This window comes from Mercenaria mercenaria, chromosome 6, assembly GCF_021730395.1.
Source record: "Mercenaria mercenaria strain notata chromosome 6, MADL_Memer_1, whole genome shotgun sequence".
NCBI lineage: Eukaryota > Metazoa > Mollusca > Bivalvia > Venerida > Veneridae > Mercenaria > Mercenaria mercenaria.
The window spans coordinates 63,894,034-63,912,436 of NC_069366.1; the positions used below are offsets into that span (position 1 = coordinate 63,894,034).

The following is an 18,403-nucleotide window of genomic DNA, read 5'->3' on the forward strand; positions in this document are numbered from 1 at the left end:
TATCATGTGAAGTTGGTGATGATGTAAAACAACATTTTAAGTCTGAATGAAATCCAGTTCATAGTAATAGAGATAGCGCAGAACTGCATCAAAACTTTCACCTTAAATTCCAAGTTTAAAGGGCATAATTTATAAATGATGGTGTAAGTGTTATGGCCCTTGTCTCATATGATGAGTTTGAATCAAATCTAGTAACTGTAAGTAATAACAGAGATAGAGTGAAAGTGCATCAACACCTTGAAATTCTAAGTAAAAATGGGGCATAATTCATAAAACATTGATACAAGAGTTATGGCCCTTGTGTCACATGATGCGGGTGATAATGAGCAACAACTGCTATAAGTTAAAAACTAATCTATGAAGTAAGAACAGTCTCTCAGTGAAAGTGCATCAAAGCATTTGCCAAGCTCTAGACACAGAAACCCATCCCGCCAGAAGGGCATGTAGGATAGCTTTCCAAATACTTTGTATTCTTGAGCTAAAAATTAAAATTGTATACATTCAACAGCAATCAGAATACTAAGTAACCCTACCTTCCTTTTCACATTTAGTGTTAAGGTCTTTGGGTTCTCTCTTTTTCTGTTCTTTTCTTTTTGTTCTACCAAGGTAATAGTCATTCTTTAACGCCTGTGGGGGTTTTCTCTTCCGGCGACTTCGTGTTGAGTATGACATCAACTGTTCCGCCCAGTCCTCATCAGATTCTGACATCACTATTTCCTCCGGCTCTGTCTTAATTTGCTCAATGAGTTCAGATTTTTTCTTCCGTCCAGGTTTCTTTTTGGGTTCAACTTGAGTGCCAGCATCTACTCTACAACTTGTTTGAAAGTCTGTCACCTCATGAACATTTGTCATATGATCTTTACATGCCTGCAGGAAAATGTAATAACTAAATTTTCATAGTTTGTATATGAATGTGTTGCCTTGACAACTAAACAGAACATTGCACAAATTACATATCTACATGAGTCAAGTACAATAATACTTTAAGTTTTGATGCAATTTCACTCTATCTCTGTTACTACCAGATGTTGTGTACACATTAATACACTATCACTGTATTTTGTTCTAAAATAATAATTATCTAAAGAGCATTAAAGGTGTTATGTATTTCTTGTTATATTTTCTCTTCAGCTGTTGTCTTTTGGATTTTATCAAATCTCGGATGTTCTAAAGTTATTGCAAATCTTGCACCAATAGCTACAATAGGAACAGAGAAATTACTAAAGTTGTATCACTTCTTATACTTTCTATGGGCAACATCCAATTAACAATGCTTCTATGACTAATTAATACATCCCTGATTTGGAAGTATTATTAGGTATTAAATAAATACATGCCTGAATGGAAGCAAATCCCTCACTACAATTTCCACAGAGATACAACTCCTTTGTGATGACATCATCCTGGTTTTCCGTCTGCTTCACTTCATCCAGGTCATCCTCTGCTGTATCTATAAGTATGTAAGGGAAGATTTTTTATGACAGTTCAACACCATTTTACAACTGCAGATCAGTGTGTTGAAACAGGCGAGAAATTTCACTCAATTGTGATTCCACACAAATTACATTGGTATGAGCTCACTAAGAATTGCTATCAAGAGGTGTACATTTGATGATAACGGTAAAAACAAGAGCTGTCTCCATAGGATGACACATGCCCCCGATGGCACTTTAAATGAATAGTTATGGTCGATGTTTGAGTTTAGGACCTTTGACCTATGGAGCTGGGTCTTGAGCGCGACACGTCGTCTAACTGTGTCAAACATTTATGCGTAGTTATTTTAAAATCCATGCATGAATGACAAAGATATGGACCGGACACGCCCATCAATGCACTATCATGAAAAAAGACCTTTAACATCTAAGTGTGACCTTGACCTTTGAGCTACGGACCTGGGTCTTGCGCAAGACACGTCGTCTTACTGTGGTACACATTCATGCCAAGTTATTTGAAAATCCATCCATCGATGACAAAGATATGGACCGGACACGCCCATCAATGCACTATCCCTTAATGTCTAAGTGTGACCTTGACCTTTGAGGTACGGACCTGGGTCTTGCGCACGACACGTCGTCTTACTGTGGTACACATTCATGCCAAGTTATTTGAAAATCCATCCATCGATGACAAAGATATGGACCGAACACGCCCATCAATGCAATAACCTTTAATGTCTAAGTGTGACCTTGACCTTTGAGCTACGGACCTGGGTCATGCGCGCGACACGTCGTCTTACTGTGGTACACATTCATGCCAAGTTATTTGAAAATCCATCCATGGATGACAAAGATATGGACCGGACACGAAAAATGCGGACAGACCGACAGACTGACAGACCAACAGACTGACAGACAGACGGTTCAAAAACTATATGCCTCCCTTCGGGGGCATAAAAATAGCTCCATGTACTTTCCTTACTGCAAGCTGAAAATGCGGGAATCTCAGTATTTTTTCAAACTAACATTTTAGTCAATCGTAAATAAAGACCACAACTGGAGGCTCAAAATTTTTATTTGAGATCTCAATGTTTGTTTAATATTCCTTTTTTTTTTTTATAGGAGAATCACTCCCTGGGGTGTTTTATAAGTTTGTATTCTTAGACCCATTGCAAATATCAGAAGAAAAAATGTTAGAAATATAATTGGAAATACGTACATATATGTAAATAATTTTCTATATCTGGCATTTCTGGTGTGGAAGATGTAACTAATCGGTTTATAACTACTCACACCGGTCCACCCAAAAAGTACCGGATTAACACGATTAAAATATTGGTACTGTAGGGTGTGAAAACAATGGAAAGATATTGTCTCGATATGTATTCTTAGATGGACTAGGGCCTATGGCTATTGTGTTTTCTTGTTAGTTGTTTGAACAGTGTTTGTTATAAAGACCAATTTAAAAATGAAAATGGTTGTGGACTTGAAAATCATATAGTTCTGTTACTGTCAATCCCGCGTGGGTGGAGTAAAAGCTTAGTAACATATTGTGTCCTTTAAAGAAGATATGGTGTAGAGATATATTGTACCATGCTTTTGCCATTAAAACCATCGTTCAACCTTTTGTAAAGTTAGATGTGGTTGGCAATCCAATCAGCTTGAGACCGGAAGATAATGAGGAATCTACCGGTAGATTCAGCGCTTGTGTCCAGTTTGTCAGATTTTTAGTTGATGATAGACTTTTATTCGAGATATTTCACTTATGAAGACTTAAGATTGATTATGTTTGAAAAAGCAAATGAAGTAGTCCTAGGTTTCAAGCTAAGTGCAGTTTGGAAGAAAAACTAGTTGCTTTCAAACGCTTTGATTACAACCAGCCAACGTTTTAGTTTTTACAATTCAAGAACATTAATTTTAACGACCTTTAAATTACCTTCAGTACGTTTTAAGCGCTTTAGTTTTGTGAGCGTAATTAACATTTTCAGTTAATTTAGAGTACCCTTCAGAACGCTTTTTTTTAATTAAAAATTTTCGTTTGAATTTATATTAATACTAATACATAATTCGTTCTACAGTAACACTTTGTAATGTTTTTTTTTTAACTTATTTTACACTTGGGGTTTTCTCTCTAATATCGGTGTATTCTTTACGATTAACGTTACAACTGAGGTAGTGTATCATCCCGATATATACAGAATACCATTATATTGTTTTTCGTACAATAGAGATTAGTTTTCGTTACGAGCGTTGGCACTTGTTCTTTAATCCAATGGCAACGAGTGCGCATTTTGAAGCGGATTAAGTACTTAGAATAAAAGCAAATAAATCTTAAATCTGTGTATAGTTAAATTGAATTATAAAAACAAAACATTAATTGGTTTGACTCTCTATTGGTTTTCCGTAACTATGGGTACGATCTGAGAATATTAGTATTCTGTTAATCAGAAAGATGTTGTTAAAAACTACATTTAAGATTGAGCGTAATAGGTATAAGGGAACCAAATATATAGATTTTGTAAAAACCGGCTGAGGGTGTTAGGTTTTAGTAAAGGGGCTTTCTAAACACTGAACAGATCGTACGGATTTACCTTGAACAACGTAATATAAAATGTTTTTCCGTCTTCTAATGTGTACAGATTGTTGGTATTTAATTATTTCATTTTGACTGCTATTGTTTGTACAATATTATGCAGTTAAAATGACTATTGTAATTTTTTGTTAGATTTTATAAGTTCTTAGACAGAAAACCAAAAAGAATAGAAGTCGGAGGTAATTCTTTTCAGTCCACTAAAATAATGGAAAATAAAATAAGATAAAATGATATACGTGTAAATAATAATCAAACTTGTCATAGGAATTCGGGGACCAGACTAAAGTACGGATTCTCATGACAGTTGTTAAGATGTAGTAAAACTCAGAAGTTTGACATAAAACATTTAACCATATATTGCACTTATTCGCCCATATATGTCGGTGTTATTCTTTACGATTAATGTTACAATAGAGGTAGTGTATCATCCTATAATAGAATGCCACTTATTGTTTCTCTACAATAGAGATTAGTTTTCGGTACTAATTCGGTGGCGTTTTTTACTTTAATCCCGATTGTCAACGACTGCGCGTTGAAGGGGATTAAGTATCTTGAAATGAATGCAAATAAAACAAAAACCCTTGTATTTATAAAACTGAATATGAAAACAAACCTTTTATCGTTTGTCTATCTGGATGTTTCCTTATTATTGTACGGATCTGAGATATTGGGTATCCATAGTCATAAAGATTCTGTTAAATTAATCAACACAATTCAGCAACAAGCTATTTCTGTTTAAAACAATACAGTCCTTCCGATGCTATGTACGATTTTATTAATGTATTTATTAACTGATTATTTGAAGCGCAATGTGTAATGTAAATGCATTGAGCCATTCACTACCTACTATCGTGTTATTCTAGGTTTCGTTTAAAGGAAGTATCTTAATTTCATTTAAACAGAAATAGCTTTTTGCTGATTTGTGTTCATCAAATACACGCAATTTGTATGAAAACAGGCCGAAGAGGCAGTTTTATAAATGATGGATGTGTTAGCATTGGATCTATGTGGAAAAATATTTTCTGACTGTGTTGAAAGACCATACATACCGTTATATTACGTGTTGGACTACGAGCCGTATAAACTGGCTCTTGGCAAAATAACGCCACACAAACATTTTCCCACGGAGCATAAAACAGTGGCTAAGAAAAGAGCACTTTTATATCTTTTAAAGACACTTTGATCGATACGATTCGTTTTCATAAGATGAATTTGAATATTGAGGCAATCAGTGAAAGTGACTGGATGACTTATATTCCTGAGAATGAGGAAATAGCGCTTTATGTCAAAGATGTGATACGAGGTGGTGGCCAAGAACTTCAATATAATTGGTTTCCAGTCTTAGAGAAGGATAATAAACAAAATCTTATTCTGCTTACGAAAACTGTAGATATCGTTGATGCAATTCTTCATTTAGAACTGTTAGAGACTCTTATTGAAAAGCATGATATCAATTTGTAAAACGATGTTGAAGAAATAAAATACGATAAAGGAATACGATTATTTTATTTGTGTACACCAATACGTCAACCAAAGATTCATCGTTTCTGTCAAAACAAATTCAAATTTATGGGTTTTATAACACAAAGGTATATTAATGTTCTTCAAATAAAAAGAAAGATCTTCTCCGACTGAAATAAATAAAAAAAAAAGTAATTTCAACGCTTTTGATTAAAACCATTCAAACTTTTACAGATATGTATCAATATAGAATTAGCTTGCGCATTTTATCAACCATGAATGTCCAGTTAAAGAAATACGGTTCATTAAAATATTACAGAAAGCTGTTTAGCGATCCTAAATTCAACTATTTACTTGTTTCTTATATAAATTTTGCATGAAAAGAAAATAAGTTGAAAATACTTTTAACATTAACGACCCAAAATATATCGCTACATTAGAACGAACAGGTTCTATATAGATCTATCTGATATTTAGACCGACACTATTTTTTATATATTTTTTTCAGTATCATTTAACTACACATGCATATGTAACTCTATAAAAATATGGGCTATAATTCAAATTTCGTTACAGATATATTGATAGAAAGACACAGTTGTATCTTCATGTTCAAGTAAATGCGTTTATATGGAAACTGTAAATGATGTATATGAATGAAGGTAAAAGACCATATTGGATAAAAAGTTCCTTGTTGGAGGAGTCTGCCCTGAATTGTTAGGTAAAAGGTTCTACTTGATAGATCTCTTCTTCCTCCGTGTGGTGATCACTCTTTCTACTTTTAAACTGAAGTTTCTCCGTCATTTTTGCCAGTGAGAAAAAAAAATGTCTACGTGTTAGTTTATTTACGTATTCGTCTATTTTAAGCATGCGTGCTGCGTTAGAACGCTTCTGGCTACCCTCAAAACGCTTCTCCTCCAGGCGGGATTGATTGTTTTTCATGCGAGATTCTCGATAGTCTTTACATTTCACTTGTAACATGAACATGTCTATAATGCTCGTGCATACATGTCCAAACCCTTTCATTTCCGTCTCCCAGGCAAACAACAGCTTTTCATTTTCCAAGTACAATTACATGGTTCTATAAATGACAATCTTCGTTTTTAAACTTCGTAGATGGGTTGATCAATTTTTCTACTTTTAAACTGAAGTTCCTCCGTCATTTCGCCAGTGAGGAAAGAACATTGTCAACATATTAGTTAATTTACGTGTTCGTTTATTTTTAGCATGCGTGCTGCGTTAGAACGCTTCTGGCTGCCCTCAAAACGTTTCTCCTCCAGGCGGGATTGTTTTTCATGCGAGATTCTCGATAGTCTTTACATTTCACTTGTAACATGAACATGTCTATAATGCTTGTGCATACATGTCCAAAACCTTTCATTTCCGTCCCCCAGTCAAACAATAGCTTTTCGTAGTCAATACCGTCTATGATATCGCCATAATAAGTAAACAGCTTACTTACTCTCTTCTGGGTACAAATTTTGTTATCGATATAAGCGTCTTTGGCTTGCACGCTCGGTTTATTATTCAAACAAGTATGATCCCTTTGTGACAGCCAACCTTTGCTACACCCGAGACAAGTGTGATGAAATGCGACAGATTCTAGCGTATCTACGACGTACCTAGCATACTTTAATTGTAAAGAGAACTCGAGTATACACACACTTTGGTGTTGTCGAGACAAAACATTTGCTTCGTCCATTATAATATACGTTCTATTTTAAATTAAGAGATAAATAGTTATTTATATACTACAATTGATAGAGTACGATAACGCATTTATTGATTGGTACACTCATACGTATTCACCTTTGAATTGGTTCAGTACGTTTAGCGCTTTGATTTTTTAACGCATAACATTTTTAGCCTTTAGTGTGACTATCGCAAACCACGCTTTCACCGTATTTTTTTTACCTAAAATATTGAATTTGAATAGACAGACAGCGGAGTATTTTACATATCCTTTTTAGAGCCTATATTTGACTAGTCTTTCTTCAGACCCAATGTCTTTTTGTTTGTTTGTTGTTTTACTTTTTATAGGAGATCACTCCTGAGGCATTTTATATTTTTGTATTCTTATGACCCTTCTCAAAACATAATAAAACCAAAGACGGATGTGGTCAGAATAATATGAGAAACTATTTTCAAAAAAAAAACGACTAACAAATTGACTTTTCATCAAGGTTTCTTCCCTTAGTGAATAATTTCCATCACTTTTCGACTTTATTTTGACTATTTTCATTACCTGTTTTATACGCGTTAGAAGGGCACCGAGTTGCTAATAATGATCTTCCCTTAAATAACGAGGAATGTGTTCTCCGACTGAAATAATAAAGTACTTTCAACGCTTTTATACTAAACTTTCCACTTTATAAATGACTAATTAAATTAACCTGTTTCACCTTTAAATTACTTCAGTACGTTTAGCGCTTTGATTTTTAACGTATAACATTTTCAGTCTTTAGTGACTATTGCAAACCACGCTTTTATCGTATCTTTACCTAAATTATTAATTTGATATGGATAGACAGCGGAGTATTTTACAACCTTTTACAGCCTATATTTGACAAGTCTTTCTTTAGACTCAATGTTTGTATTCCTTTTTTATATAGGAGATCACTCCTTGGGCTATTTATATTTTTGTATACTTATGACCCTTTTCAAAACATAATAAAAACTGTTAGAAAATAATTGAAATACTGGCAAATTATATATACTGCTGTTAATGTAAGGGCTTTTGTATTTTGCATAAAAACTTTTTTTTTGTTTGTTGTCGGATTTTGAAAAGTAAGGTATCATTTTGTAGATAAATTCCTGATCTATTGCATGATATTTTTCATTTTTTCTATCTTTAATAAAACACGAGATATTTGCAAACGTGACTTTGTGAGATTTGGCCCATCTGCCGCGTGAGTTGGTAAGATTTAGAAAAGCTGCATTTCTTTGTATATTATAGGTCTTTGATTACACTCATCCAGAATCGGGTTTCAAGGGGGCCCCGCAGTCATTTCACTGTAATCCCCAGACTGAAATGGAGCAGATTAACCGCGTTTGAATGCTGTTACTCATGAGTATAATTTTCTTAATATATATGCAAAAGTGTTCAATTTAATGTTCTGTTCATAAATGCTTATTTGATAAGAATCGGTACATAAGTTGTTAATTATTAGTCTGTGACTAAAACTTCTGTTAGGTGGCTTAATGTCCGTCCTCCAGAACGTCCGTCTAATTGTTTCAATAAGTGTACAAAAAGTGGATAATGCAATACCTTCAATTTGTTTAACTATCATCACATTATTAAATATAAAAACATCAAGTGATTATACACGCCATTTTGTTTCTGCCTAGTATGCGAATGTAAGAAACTATATCCGAAATGACTTAAACAGCACAATGGCAGGTCATTGTAACTTGCTATTCTGATAAGCGGTACGTCATTTAATTTGTGAATTTTTTGTGCCTTCTCATGAGAAAACTTTAATAAAACAGCTCCTGCAATTAATTGAAAAGCAATAGAGGCAGATCAGTTAGGAACCTTTGCTTACAGATGGGTACACACTTAAGACATTTGACCATTCCTGTGTGAAAATTATACAATTTTGATAAAGGATCATGCGATGATTTTAAAAATATTTTTGTTGTATATAGACAGAGAATATTGAGAAGATAGTGACTATGAGGATCTTAAATACCCGCCTGTGTAACACAAGTTGTTTGGGCTTTTTTTTTCCTATCCGACGGACAGTGTGGGATGAAAAAAACAACAACAAGGGTTCCCAACAATATTCGTTCTATCATTATAATCCTGTAAATCTTTTCCTTATATTGCACTTATTTGCCCATAAATGCCGGTGTTATTCCTTACGCTTAACGTTACAATAGAGGTAGTGTATCATCCTATAATAGAATGTTACTTATTGTTTTATTTTTTCTACAATAGAGATTAGTTTTCGGTACTTCGGTGGCGTTTTTTACTTTAATCCCGATTGTCGACGATTGCGCATTGAGGGGATTAAGTATCATAGAATAAAAGCAAATAAAACAAAACCCCTTGTATTTATAAAACTGGATATGAAAACAAAACTTTACTGTTGTCTATCTGGATGTTTCCTTATTATTGTACGGATCTGAAATATTGGGTATCTATAGTCATAAAGTTTTGTTAAACTACATCTAAGTTTTGCAAATATGCTGAGGGGGACCGGAAACAAACGCCGACTTGTGCAGTTTTGGTAATTAGGAAGAATTCCGTTGTTCTACTATAGCCATAGAAAGATCAATATGTTCGGTTGAAAATAATGAAAAATATGTACATGGAAAGTCAAATGTTTACTTTTCTGATGAAGCAGCCAAAGACTTTAATGTTATTTACAAAGTGGAAAATATTAGTGAATTCATTGTTTGTGATTACCGCCCTTTATCGCTATAACTAAAAAGTTCATGTGTGATATTGAAGGTAGAGATTTTCTGTTCGTGTAATTATGTATAACATCTAAACAGACATTTGCTTTATCTGATTTTTAAACATTTAACTTTCAAATTCATTTTTTAAAATGCTACGGTTGCTTGGATATTGTTGAAGACTAAGCGCATATGTTTCTGCTCTGTATCATAGTCATAAAATGAAAAGAAAAAGATATAATCATTGCATTTGTAAAACCGGCTGCGGGTGTTATTTTCAGTCACTTAAAATAATGGGAAATAAATAAGATAATGATAAACGTGCAAATAATAATAAAGTAAAATGCGCTTATCGCTTTCGTTTATATTATACAGAATATTCCGTTTTGTATTTTTTTTTCTAATTTTTAAATAATTTTTAAGACCGCGCTGTCTTCACACAAATCAGAACTGAAAATGAAATTAAGAACGGTCGTAGATAATTTTAATATCCCTGTGGATAACATTACTTTGTTAGCATTGTATAAGGTGACGTATAACTTTATTATAATGGAACAAAGGGTCGCAGCACCTTAGGTTGTAGTTTAGACAATTTTGCCAGAATTAAACATATTCTATATTATTGCTATATAGATCTTGAATTCGAACCACACTCCACAACGATTACGCATTGAAGGGGATTAAGCCGGATTAGGGATTATGTCGGTTTAGGGATTAAGTCGGATTAAAATGCCCCGCTGCCCCGCTGCCCCATTGCACCATTGCCCCAACTCTGTGAAACGCCTCGTTATATACTACTACCGCGAATCGGCATGGAAATTGCTGAAACCAATACCATCGTAAATCGCCCAACCTACAAACCATTGCATCACTGATAAACAAACTTGTCAAAAAATTCTCTTTTCGACAGGGCATATATATATGATATTGTTTTATTTGCCCTGATGAGTATAAACGAAACCGGTAGGCCAATATAATGTTACTCATGTTATGTTGTTTATTTTTTCTTTATAATATACTTGATCCGGTACAAACTTTTGCATTATATATATATATATATATATATTACTCTGGGCAAATTCTTTTGAATGCCAGTACCGTTAGTCTGACCAGATATACGGTTCCATTTCTATAGTATCTGCCCACTTTTATGGATTGAATTTCAAGATAAAACATACATCTACCAACTTAGGCAAACATGAATTGAAAAAAATATCTATCTGGGCAAAGCAATGGTTGGTTCAGTTCAATGTTGCTAAGACTGAAGTAATGTGTTTTTCACTACCCAGAAATAATCGCCATTCTCCTGATATATATTTTCAAAACACACAACTAAATTTTGTTCACTTACAAAATTCTTGAAACAATGAGAATGCTTAAGGTTAAATTAAATAGAAGCACACTTTAAAATAATCAAATTTATAATCATATCGTATTTAAGACCGGTTAATGAAACTAGATCTGTTTATAAAGATAAACTTCTTCTTATCAAATCGACAAGAACGTTCGAAAATGATTAATATGTGTCTAGATCTAAATTAAAATACATTTTCAACAATGCCTGTCTCAGGTGTATATTCGGTGTTTGCGATGAGCTTATGGGCAGGAAATATCAACACAGGGTCTTCTTCTTTTTCCTTCTCCCCTCTTTCCAAAATCAAATATTATTCCTTCATTGTATTTTTACAACTTTTTTCTCTTATTCATTTTTGAACTTCATTATTAAATAAAATTTTCCTTCATTTCATGTAAATGCGACGAAAATACAAAGAAAATAATGCTCATTTTGTTACTAGCAGTATGACGTCTGGGAAGGGCCAGTCCGCTAATGTTGTTAAAACTTGTGGCCCAACCCTTTTGCTTTTATATGTAATTTGTATATCTATGCGTTTATAATATTCTTAAATTTAGTTCGACTCTTGTATGCATGTTTTGTAAAATTGTATTGAAGAATCTGAAAGCAATAAGATATGATTAAACATGGAAAGGAACTGGGTAATAATAAAACTTTTGTAAAAAAAAGAAAATCTTACCTTTTCCGTTATTTATGTTATATAATTACCTTGTTTTCCTTCAACGTAGTCTAACTGTTTCTGGTGATTTTGACGTATGATGTCCAGTTTGTCTACTTTACCCTCCAGTATTGTAAGCCGCTGAAATATAATGACAACGTGGCGATTTATAGAACTGAATACTGTGCGTAGAGATTAAATACTTAATTGTATCATAATGTATTTGTGGCTACAAAACCAGTCAAATGGAATTAATTAATGACAAGTACACAGCATATTCCCTGTAGTACTATATGTATACAGAAAGTAAAATTATTACCCGTTTTGTATCCGAATGATCTAATTCAAGCCGTTCAACTCTTTCATATAGTGTCTCATACCGATTGTCTGATTCTCCCAAAGCGTCTCGCAAAACTTTCTTTGTCTCCTCACCTACTGCTTCAGTAGCTTCTGCTTGTTTCTTAGCAATGTCGTCTTTAGCTTCTTGAATCGTTTGTTTCAGTTCTTCTGTTTTGTTGGTGATGGAGGTTAGAGCATCTCTGCAAACATCGACCTCGTTGTGTGTGGTAATGATAAAGTTCTCCAGCTTCAACTGACAGCAGAATTATATTGGTTAATATCGTAATAATGTTTTTTATGACTTTGAAGATTGGCAAGCAAAAAAGTTGCAATATCGGAATCATGACAAATTTTGAAGAATGTAAATTTGACATGTATATCAATATGTAACAATTCAGGCAATGACTGTTAGCAGTTGCTTTATATGAAAATTCCAGATTATTTTGAACGGAAGTAAAACAGCTGAACCTAATTAAGCGGTCACCTGTATCAAGCAGCCACAGTGCTGTATGTGCGGCTGCATTCTTTGTATATGTAAGGTTATATATGTATGTATAAGTATCACAATTTCCAAAATATTTTTGTTCTAATTTAAACTTTAGCAGCCACATACGTTTAGCAACTAGGTTGTGTCGATCCTTTTTCTGGCTGCTTGACACAGGTTTGACTGTAAATAGGAATAATACTCGTATTAATAATTATAGTTTTCCTTGAAAGTTATTCCATCATATAACAATAGAATCGTCTTGTTGTATATGACAACATACCTGTTTAAGTTTTAAGACTGCTTCTTGAGCATCATGCCTTGCTTTCAGTTCTTTTTCATCCTCAAGTATGGCTATGATGTCATCTATACATTCACCCAACTTGGAATCTTCCATTTCCATGGTCGGTGAATGGAATAATTCATTTCTTCCTTGTAGAAGCTGAAGAAACAAATAACGTCAGTATGGTTTTGTTACTAACGACATACAACAAAACAGGCAGTAATGGAAATTAAGCTAATCAATGAATTATTGCTAACAAGTAGAAAGGCAAATTTATGTCATTTATAGATAGAAGGAAACAGTCACGTTCCTGAAATGCAGCCGCAAAGTTTGATCAGACTAGAACATGAACGACAGGACCGGGCTGTAAAATGAATGTCTTGATCAAGCTTTGACACTTAAATCATTACCAGGTTATGAGCGGACTTTGACACATGTTTAGGCTGTTGCACAAAATCTTTTCTCAGGCTGTGATACTAAGTCATAACTAGGCTGTAAATCTAGTCATGACCAGGATGTGTCACTATAGTCAGGAAGTGAATCTAAAAATTTGATAAGGCAAAAAATAATATAGGCCTACTAATGATCAGATTGTGAAAGTAGTTATTATGTGACTGTTACACTAAAATCATGATGTAACTTAGCAAGTAAATGAAGACATGACTAGGCTGTGAAACTAAAGTTATTATCAACCTGTGATAATAAAGCCATTAAGCTTTGAAATTAGTCATATCTAAAATTCGACAACAGTGAAAAGATCAAAATCGAGAACGCAACAAGCTATAATCTTAGCTTTAAAATTCGCAACAGCTCTCATTCAACAATCTGTTAAAAAGAAAAATGAATTAACGATACGAACCTTAAGAAATATATCGTCACTACTGTCGGACAAGTGTGTTTTGTGACTGATATTGTTGATAAAAACATGAAGTAACCCTGAAATGTCAATATTGTCTGCTCCAGACTTGTCGGAATATCCTGGTGGTTTGATGAAACATTTTGCTATCTCCCATGGATCCGAACACCATTTCTGCATATCTGTATTTTTCCAGTTTGGTGACGGCGGTGCCGATGCGTGAATTTTCAGAATTTCTTCCATGATAACGTTGCATACTTTATTAGGACATTGTTTTTTCTTTGTATACAGACAGTTACAGCTATTCTGGCCCCAAGAGCATTTGTTTTTGCCGGCCTGATCTTTTTGACAAGGATGCAGTGGTCGCAGGCTTCCATTGGTGCATTGGTTACAGCTACGTCCGGATATGACATCCTGATTAATTCTCCTGTGTTCTTCATTAACCACATCATCAGCAAATCCTTTGATACCTTCTTTAAGGTATTTATACGCCAGTCCACCCCTCACCCAGTTTCTGTATTTCTTTTTCTGTAACTCTTCTTGATGACCCATTTCGCAGATATATTACTTTCTGTTATCCAACTTTCGTTTTCGATGAATTTCTCTAAACATCAAAGTATGGAACAGAGTTAGAGAAAAACTGCATTGTCCTTTGGTAATTTCAATCTTGTGATTTATATATATGCATTCGGTATTCTCATGTTTACATGATTACTTCGGACATCCCATTTTGCATTGTTACATGACCATTTGTGCATCCTATGCTTACGTGTTCCTTTCTGACATTCATAAATGCTTACTGTGTATTAGCTTGTGGTTAACCTAGACACACCTTCCCCATTTGATTATGTTGTCTATATGCTGATGATATGGACAGAAGTGGCTCCTGGACAAGTGGAATGTGCTTACTCGTACGGATGAACAGCTAACAATGTTTTAAACAGACACAATCTGACTTGTCACAATGCAGAATGCAGCATAGCAATTAGCATAATGAGGTAACCATAATGTACATTTCTCATTATGATACCAGAGGGCGCTTTTATATTCTCGAAAGCCTCCGCTAGGTCACGGGAAAAATACGACACTTCGCACTTTGGCTATGTGTCCGGTGACCGGACCTAACCTGTTTGATTTGTCTAGGCGTTCGGTTAACAAGTTCGAAACGGCCTGTGTATCATCAAACATGTATGCATGTTATTTACTGCATTAACTGAATTTAAGTCAATTGAGATACTATTCGTTTTTAGCTCGACTATTTAAAGAATAGTCTAACTATTCTACTCACCCTGGCATCGGCGTTACACAATGGTTAAAGTTTTGCATGCAAGTACATAAGGCTATCATTTAAAGGCATATTTTTTTAAACTTATTTTTTTCCTTTTTCTTGATAAATTACCAACCTCACTAAGTCAAGTCCTATAGCTCTGACATGTATTTTAGCCAAATTACCTCCTTTTGGACATAGAAAATGTTGGTTAAGGTCTTACATGCAAGTTCACTATCTCCAGAACTAATGCAGATATTGAATAGAAACTTCGCATGTGTGGATTATAAAAGTAGATGACAGCATCTAGTCCCATAACCCTGACATCCTTTTTGGCCAAATTAAGCCCCCTTTGGACATTCAAAATCCTGGTTAAAGTCTGGCGGGCAAGTTACTATCTCCAAAACTAATATAGATATTGAATTACAAATTTCACTTGTGTCTTCGGGGTTATAAAACTAATAGCATCAAGTCTCATCACTCTGACATGTATTTTTGGCCAAATAATTCCCCTTTTCAGACTTAAAAAAAATCTTAAAGTTTTGCTTGCAAGTACATATGGCTATTACTTTAAGGCATATAGCTTTGAAACTTATTTTTCTTTTTGTATGTCAATTACCAACCTCACTAGGTCAAGTTCCATAACTCTGACATGTATTTTGACAAAATAATGCCCTTTTTGTAGTTAGAAAATCCCGGTTAAAGTTTTGCGTGCAAGTTACTTTCTCTAAAACTATAATGCAGATATTAAATTGAAACTTTACTTGTGTCTTTGGAGAGTTATAAAACCAGGTGATATTTAAACATTTAAGGAACCACTTATGTTCTTTTCATCAACTAGCATACACCATTGACGCTCCAAAGAAGACACAATGCCAGTAACCATAAATAAAATGAATGCAGGATAAAGTTTGTCGGATTATAGCATGTCCGAAAGCAACACGGATATTTTAGCAAAAATGGTGCAAGCACAGTTCATTTCTCAGAATTAAGCATGTATGAATATCAGAAAGAAACACGCAAACATAGGATGCACACATGGTCATTTTTTGTTGGATTTAACATCGCACCGACACATGATAGGTCATATGGCGACTTTCCAGCTTTAATGGTAGAGAAATACCCCAGGTGCCCCTCCGTGCATTATTTCATCGCGAGCGGGCACTTGGGTAGAACCACCGACCTTCCGTAAGCCAGCTGGATGGCTTCCTCATATGAAGAATTAAACGCCACGAGTGAGGCTCGAACCCACATCGATTAGAGGCAAGTGATTTGAAGTCAGCGACCTTAACCACTCGGCTACGGAGGCTCCTACACATGGTCATATAACAAAGCAAAATAAGATGTCAGAAAGGAAGCATGTGAACATGAGATTCATACATGTAAATCGCAAGATTGGATATATGAAAGCACAAAGCTGTTTTGCCCTAATTCTGTTCCATATCGAAGGAAAATTTTAAATCTCAGTCTCTTTTCATTACGCATATGATTGTGTATGGGTACGTCTTGATAAATTAATATTCTATTCTAAAAGATAACAAGAGGGCCAAGGTGGATCTAGGTCGCTCACCTGAGACACATCCTAAAAGTGTAAACATGTTTGACCTTGTGACTTGATGGAAACAAATATTCTGACCAGTTTTCATTAAGATTGGACAAAAATATGGTCTCTTCAGTGTAAAAACGTATTTTCTTTGATTTGACCTAGTGACCTTGTTTTTGACCACACATGACCCAGATTCGTGCTTGTCTAAGATTCCATAAAAACAAATATTCTGATAGTTTCGGGAAGATTTGAGCAAGAAACACAAGCTTTTCCTTTTTTGTCCACGAGACCCAGATTCGAAATCATGCAAGACTTTATGATACAAACATTCCGACTAAGTTTTAAGAAGATAGAATAAAAACTATTGACTCTAGAGTGTCAACAAGCTTATTCTTTGATTTGCCTGGTCACCTAGTTTTTAACCACACTTGACCAAGATAAAAATAACACAAAATGTACTCCGAGATTTTATGTAGACAAACTTCCTGACAAAGTTTCATGCACTTAAAATGACAAAATGCAGACCCTATTGCATACACAAAGTGTTTCTTTTAATTTTACAGCTGACGCAGTAATTGACCCGAGATGACCCAGATTCGAAATTAGGCCAACACATCACAAAGATAAACATTTTGACCAAATTTCATGAAAATATGTTCATAAAAGACGCTACTAAAATGTTATCAAGCCTTTCCTTTTATTTGACAGGATGACCTAGTGTCTGATCCAACAAATGTCATGAAGATCAATAAAAATACAGCCTCTATAGCATACACAAGGTTTTAATTTATTTGAGCTAGTGACTTAAGTTTTGACCCCAGATGCATATTCAATCGTGACCTAGATTTCATCAAGGCAATAATTCTGAGGATCAATTGAACAATACAGCCTCTATCGCATACACAAGCTAAATGTTGACAGACGTCAGACGACAGACGTCGGACCCGGACATTAAGCGATCATAATAACTCACATTGCTCAGGTGAGCTAAAAACGAAAGTTTTGTTTGTTTGTTTTGGGTTTAAAGCCGTTTTTCAACAGTTTTTCAGTCATGTAACGGCGGGCAGCTAACCAGTGTTCCTCGATTCTGTACCAGTACAAACCTGTTCTCCGCAAATAACTACCACTTTTCCACATGAATTATCAGAGGTGGAGGACGAATGATTTCAGACACAATATCTTTTATCAAACCGTCACGGAGAACATATGCCCGCCCGGGGATTGAACTAATGCTCTCCCTACTCAGCTGAGTGGGCGGACTAAAAAAACGAAAGTAGACATTTTTGTACAAACGGTATTGAATGTACAGTATTTAATTTTAACTGTTCTTTATCAAATTATCAAGGAATAATTCATTCATAAATTATACATATAACATTGTCAAATATAGTGTCTTACTCTAAATCTGTCATATCAATTAAAATTTATGTAAATGCTTACCTCTCCATTGTAGAGTGGGCGTTCTCAAAATGGTAGCCGACATGCGCACGAATGGTAGCCGACATGCGCACGATCACTATCTTTGGAAGGTAGATAACAATTTGCTTGTAACATTTGCCAAGGCCAAGGCCCGTATCTAGATTTATTTGTTAGGGGTGGTACCATTCTAGAACGAAGATTTTATATCCGCCAATGGAAAAAGAATCTGAATCAGTAAATGTAAAATGTAAATTAATGGAAATGTACAAAATAAGAACAAGAACGTCGTTTTTTACCTGGGGGAAG

At 34.6% G+C, this 18,403-nt stretch overlaps 1 protein-coding gene across 1 annotated transcript in view; it reads right to left on the reverse strand.

Moving 5' to 3' along the window:
* Positions 1-14,417, reverse strand: part of LOC123550398 (uncharacterized) — a 71,564-nt gene extending 57,147 nt beyond the window's left edge. The window contains exons 1-8 of the mRNA XM_053546858.1: positions 13,869-14,417; positions 13,010-13,168; positions 12,223-12,495; positions 11,954-12,044; positions 6,226-6,461; positions 4,643-4,721; positions 1,338-1,450; positions 534-867 (exon numbers count right to left, since the gene is read on the reverse strand). Coding sequence (XP_053402833.1) covers positions 534-867; positions 1,338-1,450; positions 4,643-4,721; positions 6,226-6,461; positions 11,954-12,044; positions 12,223-12,495; positions 13,010-13,168; positions 13,869-14,417 — 1,834 coding nt within the window. The remainder of the gene's footprint in view (positions 1-533; positions 868-1,337; positions 1,451-4,642; positions 4,722-6,225; positions 6,462-11,953; positions 12,045-12,222; positions 12,496-13,009; positions 13,169-13,868) is intronic.
* Between the last annotated feature and the right edge of the window lie 3,986 nt (positions 14,418-18,403).